A 14523-nucleotide genomic window follows, 5' to 3' on the forward strand; every position below is an offset into this window, starting at 1 on the left:
ATAAATAGAGGAGCTGAACATATTTAGATTAACTAGTAAAACATAGTAAAAGAGCTTTATAGCTATAACTGGAAGAGCTACTAAAATTACTGAAATAACTAAGATTGAAAACAAAGTGATACTCATACCTGTTGTGATTCTTGTAGCAAAAATTTGAGTTCCATCCTTACTGAGGCCAGACCACCACCTTGGGCCCCATGAAGGCTACAGTAACTGAGAAATACTCTCAGGAGATCCTGGTTTTTCTGCAACCACAACTTTCGTCTTTCTGCATGCTCTCGTTTGGCCTGCAATCTTCTTCTTTCTATTTGATGGCGCTCATAGGAACCAATATCTGGTTTGTCTACCATTTCTTCCTGATCCAGTAGATCACTCTCTACTTTGGAATATGTCTTACTGGAATATTCTTTAATAACTGATTCATGATTACATATCTCATGCAAGGCAGCAATTTCCTTTTCAAGCCAGTTATAGAGTTGAAATCTGAGTTTTCCTCCATCTACTTCATAACCTGTAGCCAATGTTCTTAATTCAGTCATGAGGATCTTTAAACAAGCTCTGAATTTTAGTTGTTCAGCAATCACATCAACTTCAGTATCACCTTCAGGAGAATCCTCTTCCTGAGGTGTTATTAACCTGTTAGGGTCCGAGGCCTTCTGATCTGCTTGTTGATCTTTTTCCCTGGTATCTGTACTTTTCATCACTAAACCAACAGCATCTTCCTCTTCATCTAAGGCACTGTCATGATCTTCACCCCAATCAAGATTAAGAGGTTCCTCATCAACTTTTACCATTGGCTGACTCCAGTCATACTGTGATGAAGTTACACTTGACCAATCAATGCCAGAACTTCCATTGCCATCACTCAGAGCTTTTGATTGTGAAAGTACATCATCCACCTTATGAGAAACGAAGTCAGGCTGATCTTTTTTTGCAGATAAGGCAGATGTTTTGCTTACTTTTGGAATTTTAGAGAGTACCTCCAAGGCTAAAACAGGGCATCCAACTTTAAAATGAGCATTTGCAGTGGTAAAGAATAATTTTCTTTCTATGAGGTTGATTTTATCAACAAAGTTTTTCTCAGTTTTGAGACCTAAAGTTGCCAAAGTTCCTTCAGGGGAGGCAAGATTTCTTCGAATAAGCAAAGGATGAGTTCGAAGGTAGTTATAAAAACTAAATACCACTGGGTTACAAGACTTGATGATAACTATAGAAACCAAACAGATACAGTCACAAAGTACTGTGTTAATTTGTATTTACATTACAAAATAATAAAATACATAAGCATTTCTTCAAAAAAGGACATCTAAATATTGACCTATGATAGGTTAAACTATGGCACATACATATAATCATTAAAACTGTACATCTGAAATAAAAAGAATTTCCCAATATGCTGTGGAGTGATTCCCACCACTACAGAGTGATGTGCAGAATACACTAAGTAAAAGAAGATGCAGAAAGTGCATGTAGTAAACTACCTTTTGTCTATCTAAGACAGTGAAGAGGAAATACAAATACTCATGCATATTGGCTTATCTTTTTTAAATGAAAGGAAAACACAAAAAAATTTAATTGATTTCTTAAAAAGGGAGAGAGAAACAGGGAAAAAAGCTAGATTTCTATGAAAATACGCTGGTTTTATATATTTTATTTCAATGCCATGTCAACATTTTACATAATTTTAAAATGAAATCAAATCTAACTCGCAATTCACAAAAAGCAAAATGAAATCAATCTATCAAGTTGCTAGCATAAACACACAGAGATGAACCCTGAAAAGTTAATTTAAAAAAGCAATCTGACTGTACATCCTTAGCAGAATGTACAATAAAATCAAAAAAACTGCAAAAAAGTTTAAATTATGCTCAGCATCATGTTATTATAAAAATGTCTGTATTATTATTCTGAAACTATCATATGCACATAGATAGCAAATAACTATGTTCATGCCATGAGAATCCAAGCATTTCATTATAAAACACAAACTTGACTTCAAAGAAGAAAGAACCCTATAATCTATATTATAGATTATATAATGCATGTGAACTATCAGGGTAAATGCCTAAATTCTCAGGGGAAAAAAATTTCCTAATTCCATTCATTGCAATAGTCTAGAAATTATGACCAGATTAGTACCAATGAGGATCCCTGTGCCCAAACTATAGTCTCTAAACATTATTCCCCACTAAAAGGAAGCAGAAAGCTTTAGAGGAATGGTCATTTCCAGGTCTGGGGCAGGAAATGTACAAGATGAGCCTGAAACATTTTGTAATACCAGAAAGCAAGAAAACTATCAATAAATAATGCCAGAAGAATTCAGAAACCTGAAGAGGCTCCCATTTGTGAAAGACAGAACAATCTGAGCATCTATAAAAACAAACCAAGAGAATGATGTCCGCAAGATGGCTGACTAGACACAACTGGCATTCATCCCCTGACAAGAAAGGACCAAGGCAACAAATAAACAGCTAAGATTTCACTGGAGTGTCAAATGCAGAGCACTAGAGTGCAGCAGGGTAGTGGAGATGCACCTGTGGTAACTGAAAGTCCAGGAGAGCAGTGTAGAGGCAGCCGGCCTCTGCAGCCCTATCTTCCCCACCCAGACTGGATCTGCCCACAGTCAGGATGAACTTCTCATTGCAGGGGGAAAGAGTAAGCAGAAGATCCCCACCAGCCCTCATGGCCACCACAAACATCTACAGGCCTTACAACAGAAGAATCCCACAGTACTTGTAAGCCCTGAGCCCAGTTTGGAGAGATGGCAGAAATTCAAGCAACTGTATTGCCCCAGATTAGGAGCATAAGGTGTGTGCCCTCCACCTACTCTCAGTGAGTCAAGCAGCACAGCACCATCTTGAGACCACAGTCACCTCTGGCATGCGAACTGCTCTGGGGCCAGGAGTCACTGTACCTCTCCAACACTGGGACCCCATCTTCATTCCAAGCTCACATGGGTAGCTAAATGCTACAATCCCAGCTATGCAGAGCCTAGGACCACGATAGGACTTTGGTCCTGCATGGCAGGGAAACCAACCCCTACCACCACCACTGCACTTCTAGTTGGAGAAACAATCTGGCAGTCTCTCCCAGGGTGAACCTGCCCTTGAGCCAGCCAAACCACTACATACCTACCTTCCCCCAAATAGGAGAGGTCCCCCAAGCCTATGAGCAGCTGATATGCCCCTGGGCCATCAAAGCAGCTACATGCCCACACTCAGGACCTCAGAAACAGCCTGCAGCACGCCTGCTCCCTGCAGTCACACTCTTGGCCTGCCAAAGGCCCTGCGCTTGCAATCAAAGCCTGAGAAATAGTCCTTCAAGCCACCCCTGGCAAGCACACCACCAGGCCAGGCAAGCAGCCAAGAGCCCACTTCCACGACCCTGTGGGCTATCCTTGGTGGACACATCCTAGCCTGGCCAAACAGCCCTGCAGGCAGCCCCAAGTAGGCACACCACTTAGCCAGCTGAATAGCCTTGTACCTGTATCCCAGACTTGAGAAACAGCCCCATGGGCACCCAGAAGAAATGGCCCCATGCCAGCTGAGCAGCCTTATGCCCACACCTTGGGCCTGAAGAGAAACCTACTCCAAACCTACTAGAGCTAAAAAAATTCAATGAATGAAATAAAAAATATAATCAAGAGCTTCAACAACAGACTAGACCAAGCTGCCACCCCAACTAACATAGTCCCAGACCAGCTGAGCAGCACTGCATCTGGATCTCAGGTGTACAAAATAATCCATGGGCCACACCCTGCAGAAACACCCCTAGGTCAGCTGAGCAGCCATGCAATCACGTCACCGGCCTGAGAAACAGCCTTGTTCTCACCCCCAGCAGACACAACCTCAGGCCAGCTGAGCAGCCATGAGCCCACATATGAGAACTGAGAAACAGCCCTGCAGGCTGCTTCTGGCAGGCATACCTCCAGGCTGGCCAAGTGACCATGTATCTACACTCTTGGCCAGAGTTATAGAACTGTGGCCCCAATCCCAGCCAACCAGACCCTAAGCTGGTTGACTCATTCATTGTGTGCACATATGCACCCCGACCTGACAAACTGCCCAGTGAGTTCACCCTGGCAAAGCCACATGACCATCACCACAAACTCAGCCTAGGCAACTGAGAGGATTACAAATGCCACTAATGTAGATTACAGCTGAAGAAGCTACAGGGAGTCTACACTACTATATTCACCTAACCAATGCACTCCACCAAACCAACACCTCAAGTCATATTCACAAGAACAAGTCTTTCCCTATGAAACCTATTCCATAAAATTAGAAGAGGCAACTTTTTCCACCAGATGCACAGAAATCAATGTAGAAACACATCAACAATGAAAATGCAAGGAAAGATGACACCAAAGGAAAAGAATGGAAAGTAAAATACTAATTCTCCTATAACAGACCCCAATCATAAGGAAACATATGAAATACTAGGAAAAGAATTCTTTCTTTTTTTTGAGACGGAATTTCGCTCGTTACCCAGGCTAGAGTGCAATGGCGTGATCTTGGCTCACCGCACCTCCGCCTCCTGGGTTCAGGCAATTCTCCTGCCTCAGCCTCCTGAGTAGCTGGGATTACAGGCATGCACCACCATGCCCAGCTAATTTTTTGTATTTTTAGTAGAGACGGGGTTTCACCATGTTGACCAGGATGATCTTGATCTCTTGACCTTGTGATCCACCCGTCTCGGCCTCCCAAAGTGCTGGGATTACAGGCGTGAGCCACCGCGCCCGGCCCAGGAAAAGAATTCTTAAGGAAATCATAGTCTTAAGGAAACTCATTCAGATACAAAAGAATATAGATAGACAACTAAATGAAATCAGGAAAAGAATTCATGATATGAATGTGAAATTCACCAAAGAGATACCTATCATACAAAAGAACCAAACAGAAATACCAGAGCTAAAAAAATTCAAAGAATGAAATGAAAAATATAATCAAGAGCTTCAACAACAGACTAGACCAAGCAAAAGAAGGACTTTCTGAACTTGAAGACAGGTCTTTTGAAATAATCAGGTACACACGGGAAAGGGAAAGGGAAAGGGAAAAAGGAAAGGAAAGGAAAGAAATGAAAGAAAGGAAAGAAAAGAAAGAAAGGAATAAGGAGGAGGAGAAACAGAAAAAATGAATGAAGAAAGCCTACAGGATTTATGGGACACCATTAAGTAAACAAATATTCATATGATCAGCATTCCAGAAGGAGAAGAAAACGGAAAAGGTGAGGAAAACACATTTAATAAAATAACAGCCCAAATTTCCCAAGTCTTGGGAAAAAGATAGGCATCTAGGTCCAGGTAGCTCAAATAATCCAAAATAGATTCAACCTAAAAAGGTCCTCTCCAAGGCACATATGGTCAAACTGTCAAAAGTCAAAGACAAGGATCTCCTCATTCTTACTCCCAAAAGACAGCCAGTGACCAATGACCAGTATTTAATTTCTTATGATTTGTTTCAGGAAACAACCAAAGGAAATGGAGGAGACAGATATAACATGTGTGCACATTCATGTGTATATGTGTACAATATATATAGGCCAAATGCAGCAAGAACCACACTGCTGTGCATCTTACTTTTTTCACTTAAAAATACAGCACATATTAACATATTTATCTACCTCATTTTTTAATGACACACTCTTTCTATATGTGGATATATTAAAATGTATTTATTCTATTGACAAAAACTTAAAATGTTGATTTCTTTCAAATTATTGCAAACAATGCTGATAAATATCCTTTAAGTGCTTGCAATATCTAAATTATTTAGGATAACAAAGAAAAAAGAAAAATTACCACAGATGCATAAAGTTTTCCCAGGCCCATGTGACAAATCAATATATGTAACAGCCAAAATTTCCACTTTAAAAAAAAATAGCTATGATTATGTGAAAAGAGCTACAGAATGTGGCAAACATTATGTATGCTTATTAAATATATATGTAATTAGAACAGGATGGCAATCCTATCTTATATACCCCAATATATAACTGTGAAAGTAAAAAATGTATGTGAAATCTTCTTAGTACATTCAAATTATAATAACAAAATGCTAGATTCAATTACAAATAGTGGCTAATCCTTCAGCCACACAAGAAATTTTAATAATAAATTCTCAAAGTTGAAAAGCAAATCTAGTAATGATTTTTTTTAAACTAAGTGATCATTAGTTCAGAAACTGTCTCTTCCTTTAAAAAAGGAAAAAAAGAAATCCACAAAATATCCTACCTTGATGTTTGTCATCCTCCTTTGGTGTTTGTTCCAGTAATGTGTCCAAGGCTCGGGTGTAATCTTTCATTACCCAATAGGCAAGACTACGCAGGAAAGGATCAGGATGTAATCTTTTGCAACTGAATCCTGAGCCATCCTTTTGGCAACCCAAAATCTTCTGATTTAGGATGGATATGTAAGTGGATGAAGTCTCAAATTCAGATTCATATAAACGTGCAATAACCATGGCTAGCTGAATATCTTCCATTTTTTCAAGACATACCTGCAATTTCAATGTTAATACTTAACTTCCTTAATGATAATTATTTAGACAGATGAAATATCCCATCAATATCCTGAAATTATCTACCATTTATATTCTCATGGTGGAGGAAAGGACAATGAAGGGTAGTTAAATAACTGATTGGAGATTAAGGAATAGCAAAAAGAATAACAGGTTGGAACTTAGTAGCTTCCAAGCTAGACAGATCATTTATAAAATAAGCATGAAACAAAGTATACGAATATCATCTCAGACTTACATCAATTTAATAACACTCTTTTTTAAAATTTTAATTTTTATTTTGTACTGTACTTTAGGTTCTAGGGTACATGTGCAGATCTTGCAGGATTCTTGCATAGGTACATACATGGAAAGGCGGTTTGCTGCCTCCATCCCCCGCACCGTCAACTGTTATCTGGCATTTCTCCCCATGTTATCCCTCCCCAACCTCCCCACCAATGCTGTCCCTCCTTTAGCCCCCACCTACAGACTCCAGCGTGTGATGCTCCCCTCCCTGTGCTCATGTGTTCCCATCGTTCAACACCTGCCTATGAGTGAGAACATGTGGTGTTTGCTTTTCTTGTGTCAGTTGCCAAGAATGATGTCAGTTTGCTTTTCTTGCATCAGTTTGCCAGAATGATGTCAGTTTTCTTTTCTTGTGTCAGTTTGCCAAGAATGCAGTTCTTGTGTCAGTTTGCCAAGAATGATGGTTTCCAGATTCATCCATGTCCCTACAAAGGACATGAACTCATCCTTTTTTATGGCTGTGTAGTATTCCATGGTGTATATGTGCCACATTTTCTTTGTCCAGTCTATCATTGATGGGCATCTGGATTAGTTCCAGGTCTTTGCTATCGTAAATAGTGTCACACAATGAACATACATGTGCATGTGTCTTTATAACAGAAAGATTTATAATCCTTTGGGTATATACCCAGTAATAGGATTGCTGGGTCAAATGGAATTTCTATTTCTAGATCCTTGAGGAATTGCAACACTGTCTTCAACAATGGTTGAACTAATTTACACTCCCTCCAACAGTGCAAAAGTGTTCCTTTTTCTCCACAACCTCTCTAGCATCTGTTGTCTCCTGATTTGTTAATGATCACCATTCTAACTGGTGTAAGATGGTATCTCAATGTGGTTTTGATTTGCATTTCTCTGATGACCAGTGATGATGAACATTTTTTCATATGTTTCTTGGCCTCGTAACTGTCTTCTTTTGAAAAGTGTCTGTTCATATCTTTCACCTACTTTTGAATGGGTTTGTTTTTTTCTTGTAAATCTGCTTTAGTTCTTTGTAGATTCTGGATATTAGCCCTCTGTCAGATGGGTAGCTGGCAAAAAATTTTTCCCATTCTGTTGGTTCACTCTAATGATTGTTTCTTTAGCTGTACAGAAACTCTTAAGCTTAATTAGATCCCATTTGTCTATTTTGGCTTTTGTTGCCATTGCTTTTGGTGTTTTAGTCATGAAGTCCTTGCCTATGCCTATGTCCTGAATGGTACTGCCTAAGTTTTCTTCTAGGATTTTTATGGTGTTAGGTTGTTTAAATCTTTAATCCATCTGGAGTTAATTTTAGTGTAAGGTTTAACGAAGGGGTCCAGTTTGCTTTCTGCAGATGGCTAGCCAGTTTTCTCAACACCATTTATTAAACAGGGAATCTTTTCCCCATTGCTTGTTTTTGTCAGGTTTGTTGAAGATCAGATGGTTGTAGATGTGTGACATTTCTTCCGAGGCCTCTGTTCTGTTCCATTGGTCTATATCTCTGTTTTGGTACCAGTACCATGCTGTTTTGATTACAGTAGCCTTGTGATACCATTCAAAGTCAGGTAGTTCTTTTGGCTTAGGATTGCCTTGGTTATGCAGGCTCTCTTTTGGTTCCATATGAAGTTTAAAGTGGTTTTTTCCAGTTCTGTGAAGGTCAATGGTAGCTTGATGGGGATAGCACTTATTCTATAAATTACTTTGAGCAGTATGGCCATTTTCAGGATACTGACTCTTCCTAACCATGGGCATAAAATGTTTTTCCATCTGTTTGTGTCCTCTCTTATTTCCTTGAGCAGTTGTTTGTAGTTCTCCTTCAAGAGGTTCTTCACGACCCTTGTTAGTTGTATTCCTAGGTATTTTATTCTCTTTGTAGCAATTGTGAACGGGAATTTGCTCATGATTTGGCTCTCTGTTTGTTATTGGTGTATAGGAATGCTTGTGATTTCTGTACATTGACTTTGCATCCTGAGACTTTGCTGAAGTTGCTTATCAGCTTAAGGAGGTTTTGGGCTGAGACAATGGGGTCTTCTAAATATACAATCATGTCATCTGCAAATAGAGACAATTTGACTTCCTGTTTCCCTAACTGAATACCCTTTACTTCTTTTTCTTGCCTGATTGCTCTGGCTAGAACTTCCAATACTATATTGAATAGGAATGGTGAGAGAGGGCATCCTTGTCTAGTGCCAGTTTTCAAAGGGAATGCTTCTAGTTTAACCTGTTCAGTATGACATTGGCTGTGAGTTTGTCATAAATAGCTTTTTTTACTTTGAGATATGTTCCATAAACACCTAGTTTATTGAGAGTTTTTAGCATAAAGGCTGTTGAATTTTGTCAAAGGCCTTCTCTGCATCTATTGAGATGATCATGTGCCTTTTGTCTTTTGTTCTGTTTATATGATGGATTACATATATAGATTTGTGTATGTTGAATCAGCCTTGCCCCCCCGAGATGAAGCCTACTTGATCGTGATAGATAAGCTTTTTGATGTACTGTTGGATTCAGTTTGCCAGTATTTTATTGAAGATTTTTGCATTGATGTTCATCATGGATATTGGCCTGAAGTTTTCTTTTTTGGTTGAGTCTCTGCCAGGTTTCGGTATCAGGATGATGTTGGTCTCATAAAATGAGTTAGGGAGGATTCCCTCTTTTTGTATTATTTGGAATCGTTTCAGAAGGAATGGTACCAGCTCCTCTTTGTACGTCTGGTAGAATTTGGCTGTGAAATGTCCTATACACCAATAACAAACAGAGAGCCAAATGTCCACTCCTTGACTTTTTTTGGTTGGCAGGCTATTTTTTTTTTTTTTTTTGAGACGGAGTTTTGCTCGTTGCCTGGGCTGGAGTGCAATGGCGCGATCTCGGCTCATCGCAACCTCCGCCTCCTGGGTTCAGGCAATTCTCCTGCCTCAGCCTCCTGAGTAGCTGGGATTACAGGCACACACCACCATGCCCAGCTAATTTTTTGTATTTTTAGTAGAGACGGGGTTTCACCATGTTGACCAGGATGGTCCCGATCTCTTGACCTCGTGATCCACCCGCCTCGGCCTCCCTAAGTGCTGGGATTACAGGCGTGAGCCACTGCGCCCGGCCGCAGGTTGGTAGGCTATTAATTGCTGCCTCAACTTCACATCTTGTTATTGATCTATTCAGGGATTCAACTTATTCCTGGTTTAGTCTTGGGAGGGTGTACGTGTCCAGGAATTTACCCATTTTTTCCGGATTTACTGGTTTGTGTGCACAGAGTTGTTTGTAGTAATCTCTGATAGTAATTTGTATTTCTGTGGCTTCGTGGTGAGATCCCCTTTTCCATTTTTTATTGCATCTATTCAATTCCTCTCTTTTCTGCTGTCTGGCTAGCAGACTATTTTGTTGATTTTTTCAAAAAACCAGCTCTTGGTTTTACTGATTTTTTGAAAGGTTTTTTTTTGTGTCTCTCTCTACTTCAGTTCTGCTCTGATCTTATTTCTTGTCTTCTGCTAGCTTTTGAGTGTTTTTGATCTTGCTCCTCTTTTCAATTTTGACAATAGGGTATCAATTTTAGATCTTTCCTCGCTTCTCATGTGGGCATTTATTGCTATAAATTTCCCCCTAGACACTGCTTTAAATGTGTCCCAGAGATTCTGGTATGTTGTGTCTTTGTTCTTACTGGTTTCAAAGAACATCTTTATTCCTGCCTTCATTTCATTGTTTATCCAGTCGACATTCAGGAGCAAGTTGTTTAGTTTCCATGTAGTTGTGCTGTTTTGAGTGAGTTTCTTAATCCCGAGTTCTAATTTGATTGCATTGTGGTCTGACAGACTGTTCATTATGATTTCCATTCTTTTGCATTTGCTGAGGAGTGATTTACTTCCAATTATGTGGTCAATTTTAGAGTAAGTGGGACATGGTGCTGAGAACAATGTATATTCTGTGGATTTGAGGTGGAAAGTTCTGTAGATGTCTATTAGGTCTGCTTGGTCCAGATCTGTGTTCAAATCCTGGATATCCTTGTTGATTTTCTGTCTCGTTGATCTAATATTGACACTGGAGTGTTAAGGTTTCCCACTATTATTGTGTGGGAGTCTAAGTCTCTTTGTAGGTCATTAAGGACTTGCTTTATGTATCTGGGTGCTCCTGTATTGGGTGCGTATATATTTAGGATAGTTAGCTCTTCTTGTTGGATTGATCCTTTTACCATTATGAAATGCCCTTCTTTGTCTTTTGATCTTTGTAGGTTTGAAGACTGTTTTATCAGAGACTAGGATTGTAACCCCTGCTTTTATTTGCTCTCCATTTGCTTGGTAATCTTCTTCCATCCCTTTGAGCCCATGTGTGTCTTTGCATGTGAGATAGGTCTCCTGAATACAGCACACCAATGGGTCTTGACTTTTTATCCAGTTTGCCAGTCTGTGTCTTTTGATTGGGGCATTTAGGCTGTTTACATTTAATGTTAATACTGTTATGTGTGAATGTGATTCTGCCATTTTGTTACTTGCTGGGTTTTTTGCCTGTTAGTTGATGTGGCTTCTTCATTGCATCATTGGTCTTTACCATTTGGTACATTTTTGTAGTGGCTGGTACTGGTTGTTCCTTTTCATGTTTAGTGCTTCCTTTAGAAGCTGTTGTAAGGCAGGTCTGATGGCGATGAAGTCTCTCTGTAGTTGCTTGTCTGAAAAGGATTTTATTTCTCCTTCACTTATGAAGCTTAGTTTGGCTGGATACGAGATTCTGCGTTGAAAGTTCTTTTCTTTCATGATGTTGAATATTGGCCCCGACTCTCTTCTGGCTTGTAGGGTTTCTGGTGAGAGAACCGCTGTGAGTCTGATGGGCTTTCTTTTGTGGGTGACCCAACCTTTCTCTCTGGCTGCCCTTAGCAATTTTTTCCTTCATTTCAACCAGGGTGGATCTGATGATTATGTGCCTTGGGGTTGCTCTTCTTGAGGAGTATCTTTGTGGTGTTCTCTGTATTTCCTAGATTTGAATGTTGGCCTGCCTTGCTAGGTTGGGGAAGTTCTCCTGGATAATACCCTGGAGACTGTTTTCCAGCTTGGATTCATTCTCCCCGCTACATTCAGGTACATTGATGAAGCGTAGATTAGGTCTTTTCACATAATCCCACATTTCTTGGGGGCTTTGTTCATTTCTTTTTACTCGTTTTTCTCTAGTCTTGCCTTCTTGTTTTATTTCATTGAGTTAATCTTCAATCTCTGATATCCTTTCTTCTGCTTGATCGATTTGGCTATTGAAACTTGTGTAAGCTTCACAAAGTTCTTGTGCTATGTTTTTTAGCTCCATCAAGTCAGTTAAGTTCTTCTCTAAGCTGGTTATTTTAGTTAGCATTTCGTCTAACCTTTATTCAAGGTTCTTAGTTTCTTTGCATTGGGTTAGAACATGTTCCTTTATGTCAGAGAAGTTTGTCATTATCCACCTTCTGAAGCCTGCTTCTGTTAATTCGTCAAACTCATTCTCCATCCTGTTTGTTCCCTTGCTGGTGAGAAGTTGTGATCCCTTGGAGGAGGAGAGGCATTCTAGTCTTTGATAGTTTCATCCTTTTCATGTTGGTTTCTTCCCATCTTCTCCCACTATTATTGTGTGAGAGTCTATCTAGCTTTGATCTCAGGGAGCCGATTGATGATGCAGTCTGTCCTTTTTCTGCCTGTAGAGGCACTGCTGGGCTGCCACAGACTCAGTCTGGCTGCCACGTGGGCTTCCTGTGTCTTTTGTTTACACAGGGAGATTAGGCCCAACTCTGTAATGGCGGATGCCCTTCCCCCTACTGAGCTCGATTCTTCCAGGTTGAGCTCGAACTGATGTGCTGGCTGCAAAACCCTCAAACAAGAGGGCTTTAGCCTGCTGGGCTTTGTTGGGGGAGGGACCCACGTAGCCTGTGTTCCTGCTTGTAGCACCCCATCTCTCCAGAGGGCTGGTAGCTCCATCCTGCAGGCTCTCTTGGCCAGCCAATGCATTTGCCTAGGTCTGTGCCAACAATCCACAGCACCAGGTGGGGCTGCTATTCAACTCTGTGCAGGTAACTCAGGTGCTTTTCAGCCCTGCGAAGATCTCCCGGTCTGTGGGTTGCAGGGGCTTTGGGAGAAGCACAGTATCTGGACTGGTGTGCCAGTGGGGGGAAGCCCCCAATCCTCCAGTCAGATGGACTTCCTGGGTGGAGCAGCGCCCCACCCCACCTCGGTTTGCCCTCTTTGGGCTATGCCCACTGTCCAACCAGTCCCAATGAAATGAGCCTGGTACCTTGTTTGGAGTTGTGGAGATCACTTGCTTTCTGCATCTCTTACTGGGAGCTGCAACCGGAGCTGTTTCTATTTGGCCATCATGGCCTAACATTCATTTTTAAATTAAATACTACATATGACACTTGAATTTATATACCACTTCCTTTTAATTTCCAAATATATTTCTGCATAAATGTAATTATTACTATTTGCCTCCTATTTACATAGCAAATAACTTATGAAATAAAGCCACATGTTCTATTCACAGTCTATGGGAGCCTATATTCTAATGCAACTATCAGTTTTGAGCATTTGAGGTCATTCAGGCAATATGAGCATCTCTCAGTCAACATTTCTCTTTGCTTGAATATTTTCTAAGCTAAACTTCTAATTTAAAAATTTTAAGTATTTTTTTTTTAAAAAAACTTATATGCCTAGGATAATTGTGGGGAAAAAAAGACTAATTCTAAATTTAAAATACTAAAGTTCTTTCACTTAATTGAATATTTCCTATTTTTCTATCATGTATTATTTCCAATTCTATTTTTCCTTTACCTATTTGTATTGCTCATAATGATAATAAGAAATCTAAAAGGAAGATATGAGAAGTAAAAAAAAAATCTGTAATGACTCTAATAATCAGCTACTAGGATTACATATCAAAAAGTCACATTCATTTTCTAATATAATATTCTAATATTATAAAACAGCACAAATTATAGTTTCAGCTCCTTATTTATGAATTTCATTTAAAAGAAAAACAGCTTAATGTGTCAGCCTTTCGTAACAGAATAAGGAGGTTGTGACCTATGTACTTTAAATAGTTCAGAATTACAAGATAGGAAGAAGACATTCATAAACTATTTTTTAACGTTTTTTCAAACATTTTACACACAGTCTTGAAATCCAATGTGCCACATATGAAATTTTTCTTTTTTCATTTTTTTTTTGAGACAGTCTCACTCTATTGCCCAAGCAGGAGTACAGTGGCACAATCTCAGCTCACTGCAACCTCTACCTCTCAGGTTCAAGCGATTCTCTTGCCTCAGCCTCCTGAGTAGCTGGGACTATAGGTGTGTGCCACCACATCTGGCTAATTTTCGTATTTTTAATAGAGATGGGGTTTTGCCATGTTGGCCAGGCTGGTCTTGAACTCCTGACCTCAGGTGATCCACCTGCCTCGGCCTCCCAAAGTGCTGGGATTACAGGCGTGAGCCACCACGCCCAGCCTGAAATTTTTCATTTGTTTCTCCCTTAAATCTATTCATATTTTCCTTTGCCACAGTGCCACTATTTTAAGTTCTGCAACCTCTGTAGTTATTCTGTGTCCTTACAAACATATAACCAAAAGTTACAATCTCCTCTGCAACCTTCTCAGGTTTTCAATCTTTTTTTTTTTTAAAGACGGGGTTTCACCATGTTGGTCAGACTGGTCTTGAACTCCTGACCTCAGGTGATCCGCCCACCTTGGCCTCCAAAATGCTTGGATTACAGGCGTGAGCCACCACGCCCTGGCCAGGTTTTCAACCTTTTACAAGTATTAT

General features: G+C 40.0%; 1 protein-coding gene across 4 annotated transcripts in view; it reads right to left on the reverse strand.

Annotated features, from left to right (window-relative positions):
- Window positions 1–14523, reverse strand: part of DMXL2 (Dmx like 2) — a 175338-nt gene that overhangs the window by 37639 nt on the left and 123176 nt on the right. For all 4 annotated transcript variants that reach the window (XM_021673156.2, XM_021673154.2, XM_021673155.2 and 1 more), the window contains exons 23-24: window positions 6233–6497; window positions 129–1207 (exon numbers count right to left, since the gene is read on the reverse strand). In XM_021673156.2, coding sequence (XP_021528831.2) covers window positions 129–1207; window positions 6233–6497 — 1344 coding nt within the window. The remainder of the gene's footprint in view (window positions 1–128; window positions 1208–6232; window positions 6498–14523) is intronic.

This window comes from Aotus nancymaae, unplaced genomic scaffold (assembly GCF_030222135.1).
Source record: "Aotus nancymaae isolate 86718 unplaced genomic scaffold, 86718_ANA_hifiasm-v0.15.2.pri h1tg000062l, whole genome shotgun sequence".
Classification (NCBI taxonomy): domain Eukaryota; kingdom Metazoa; phylum Chordata; class Mammalia; order Primates; family Aotidae; genus Aotus; species Aotus nancymaae.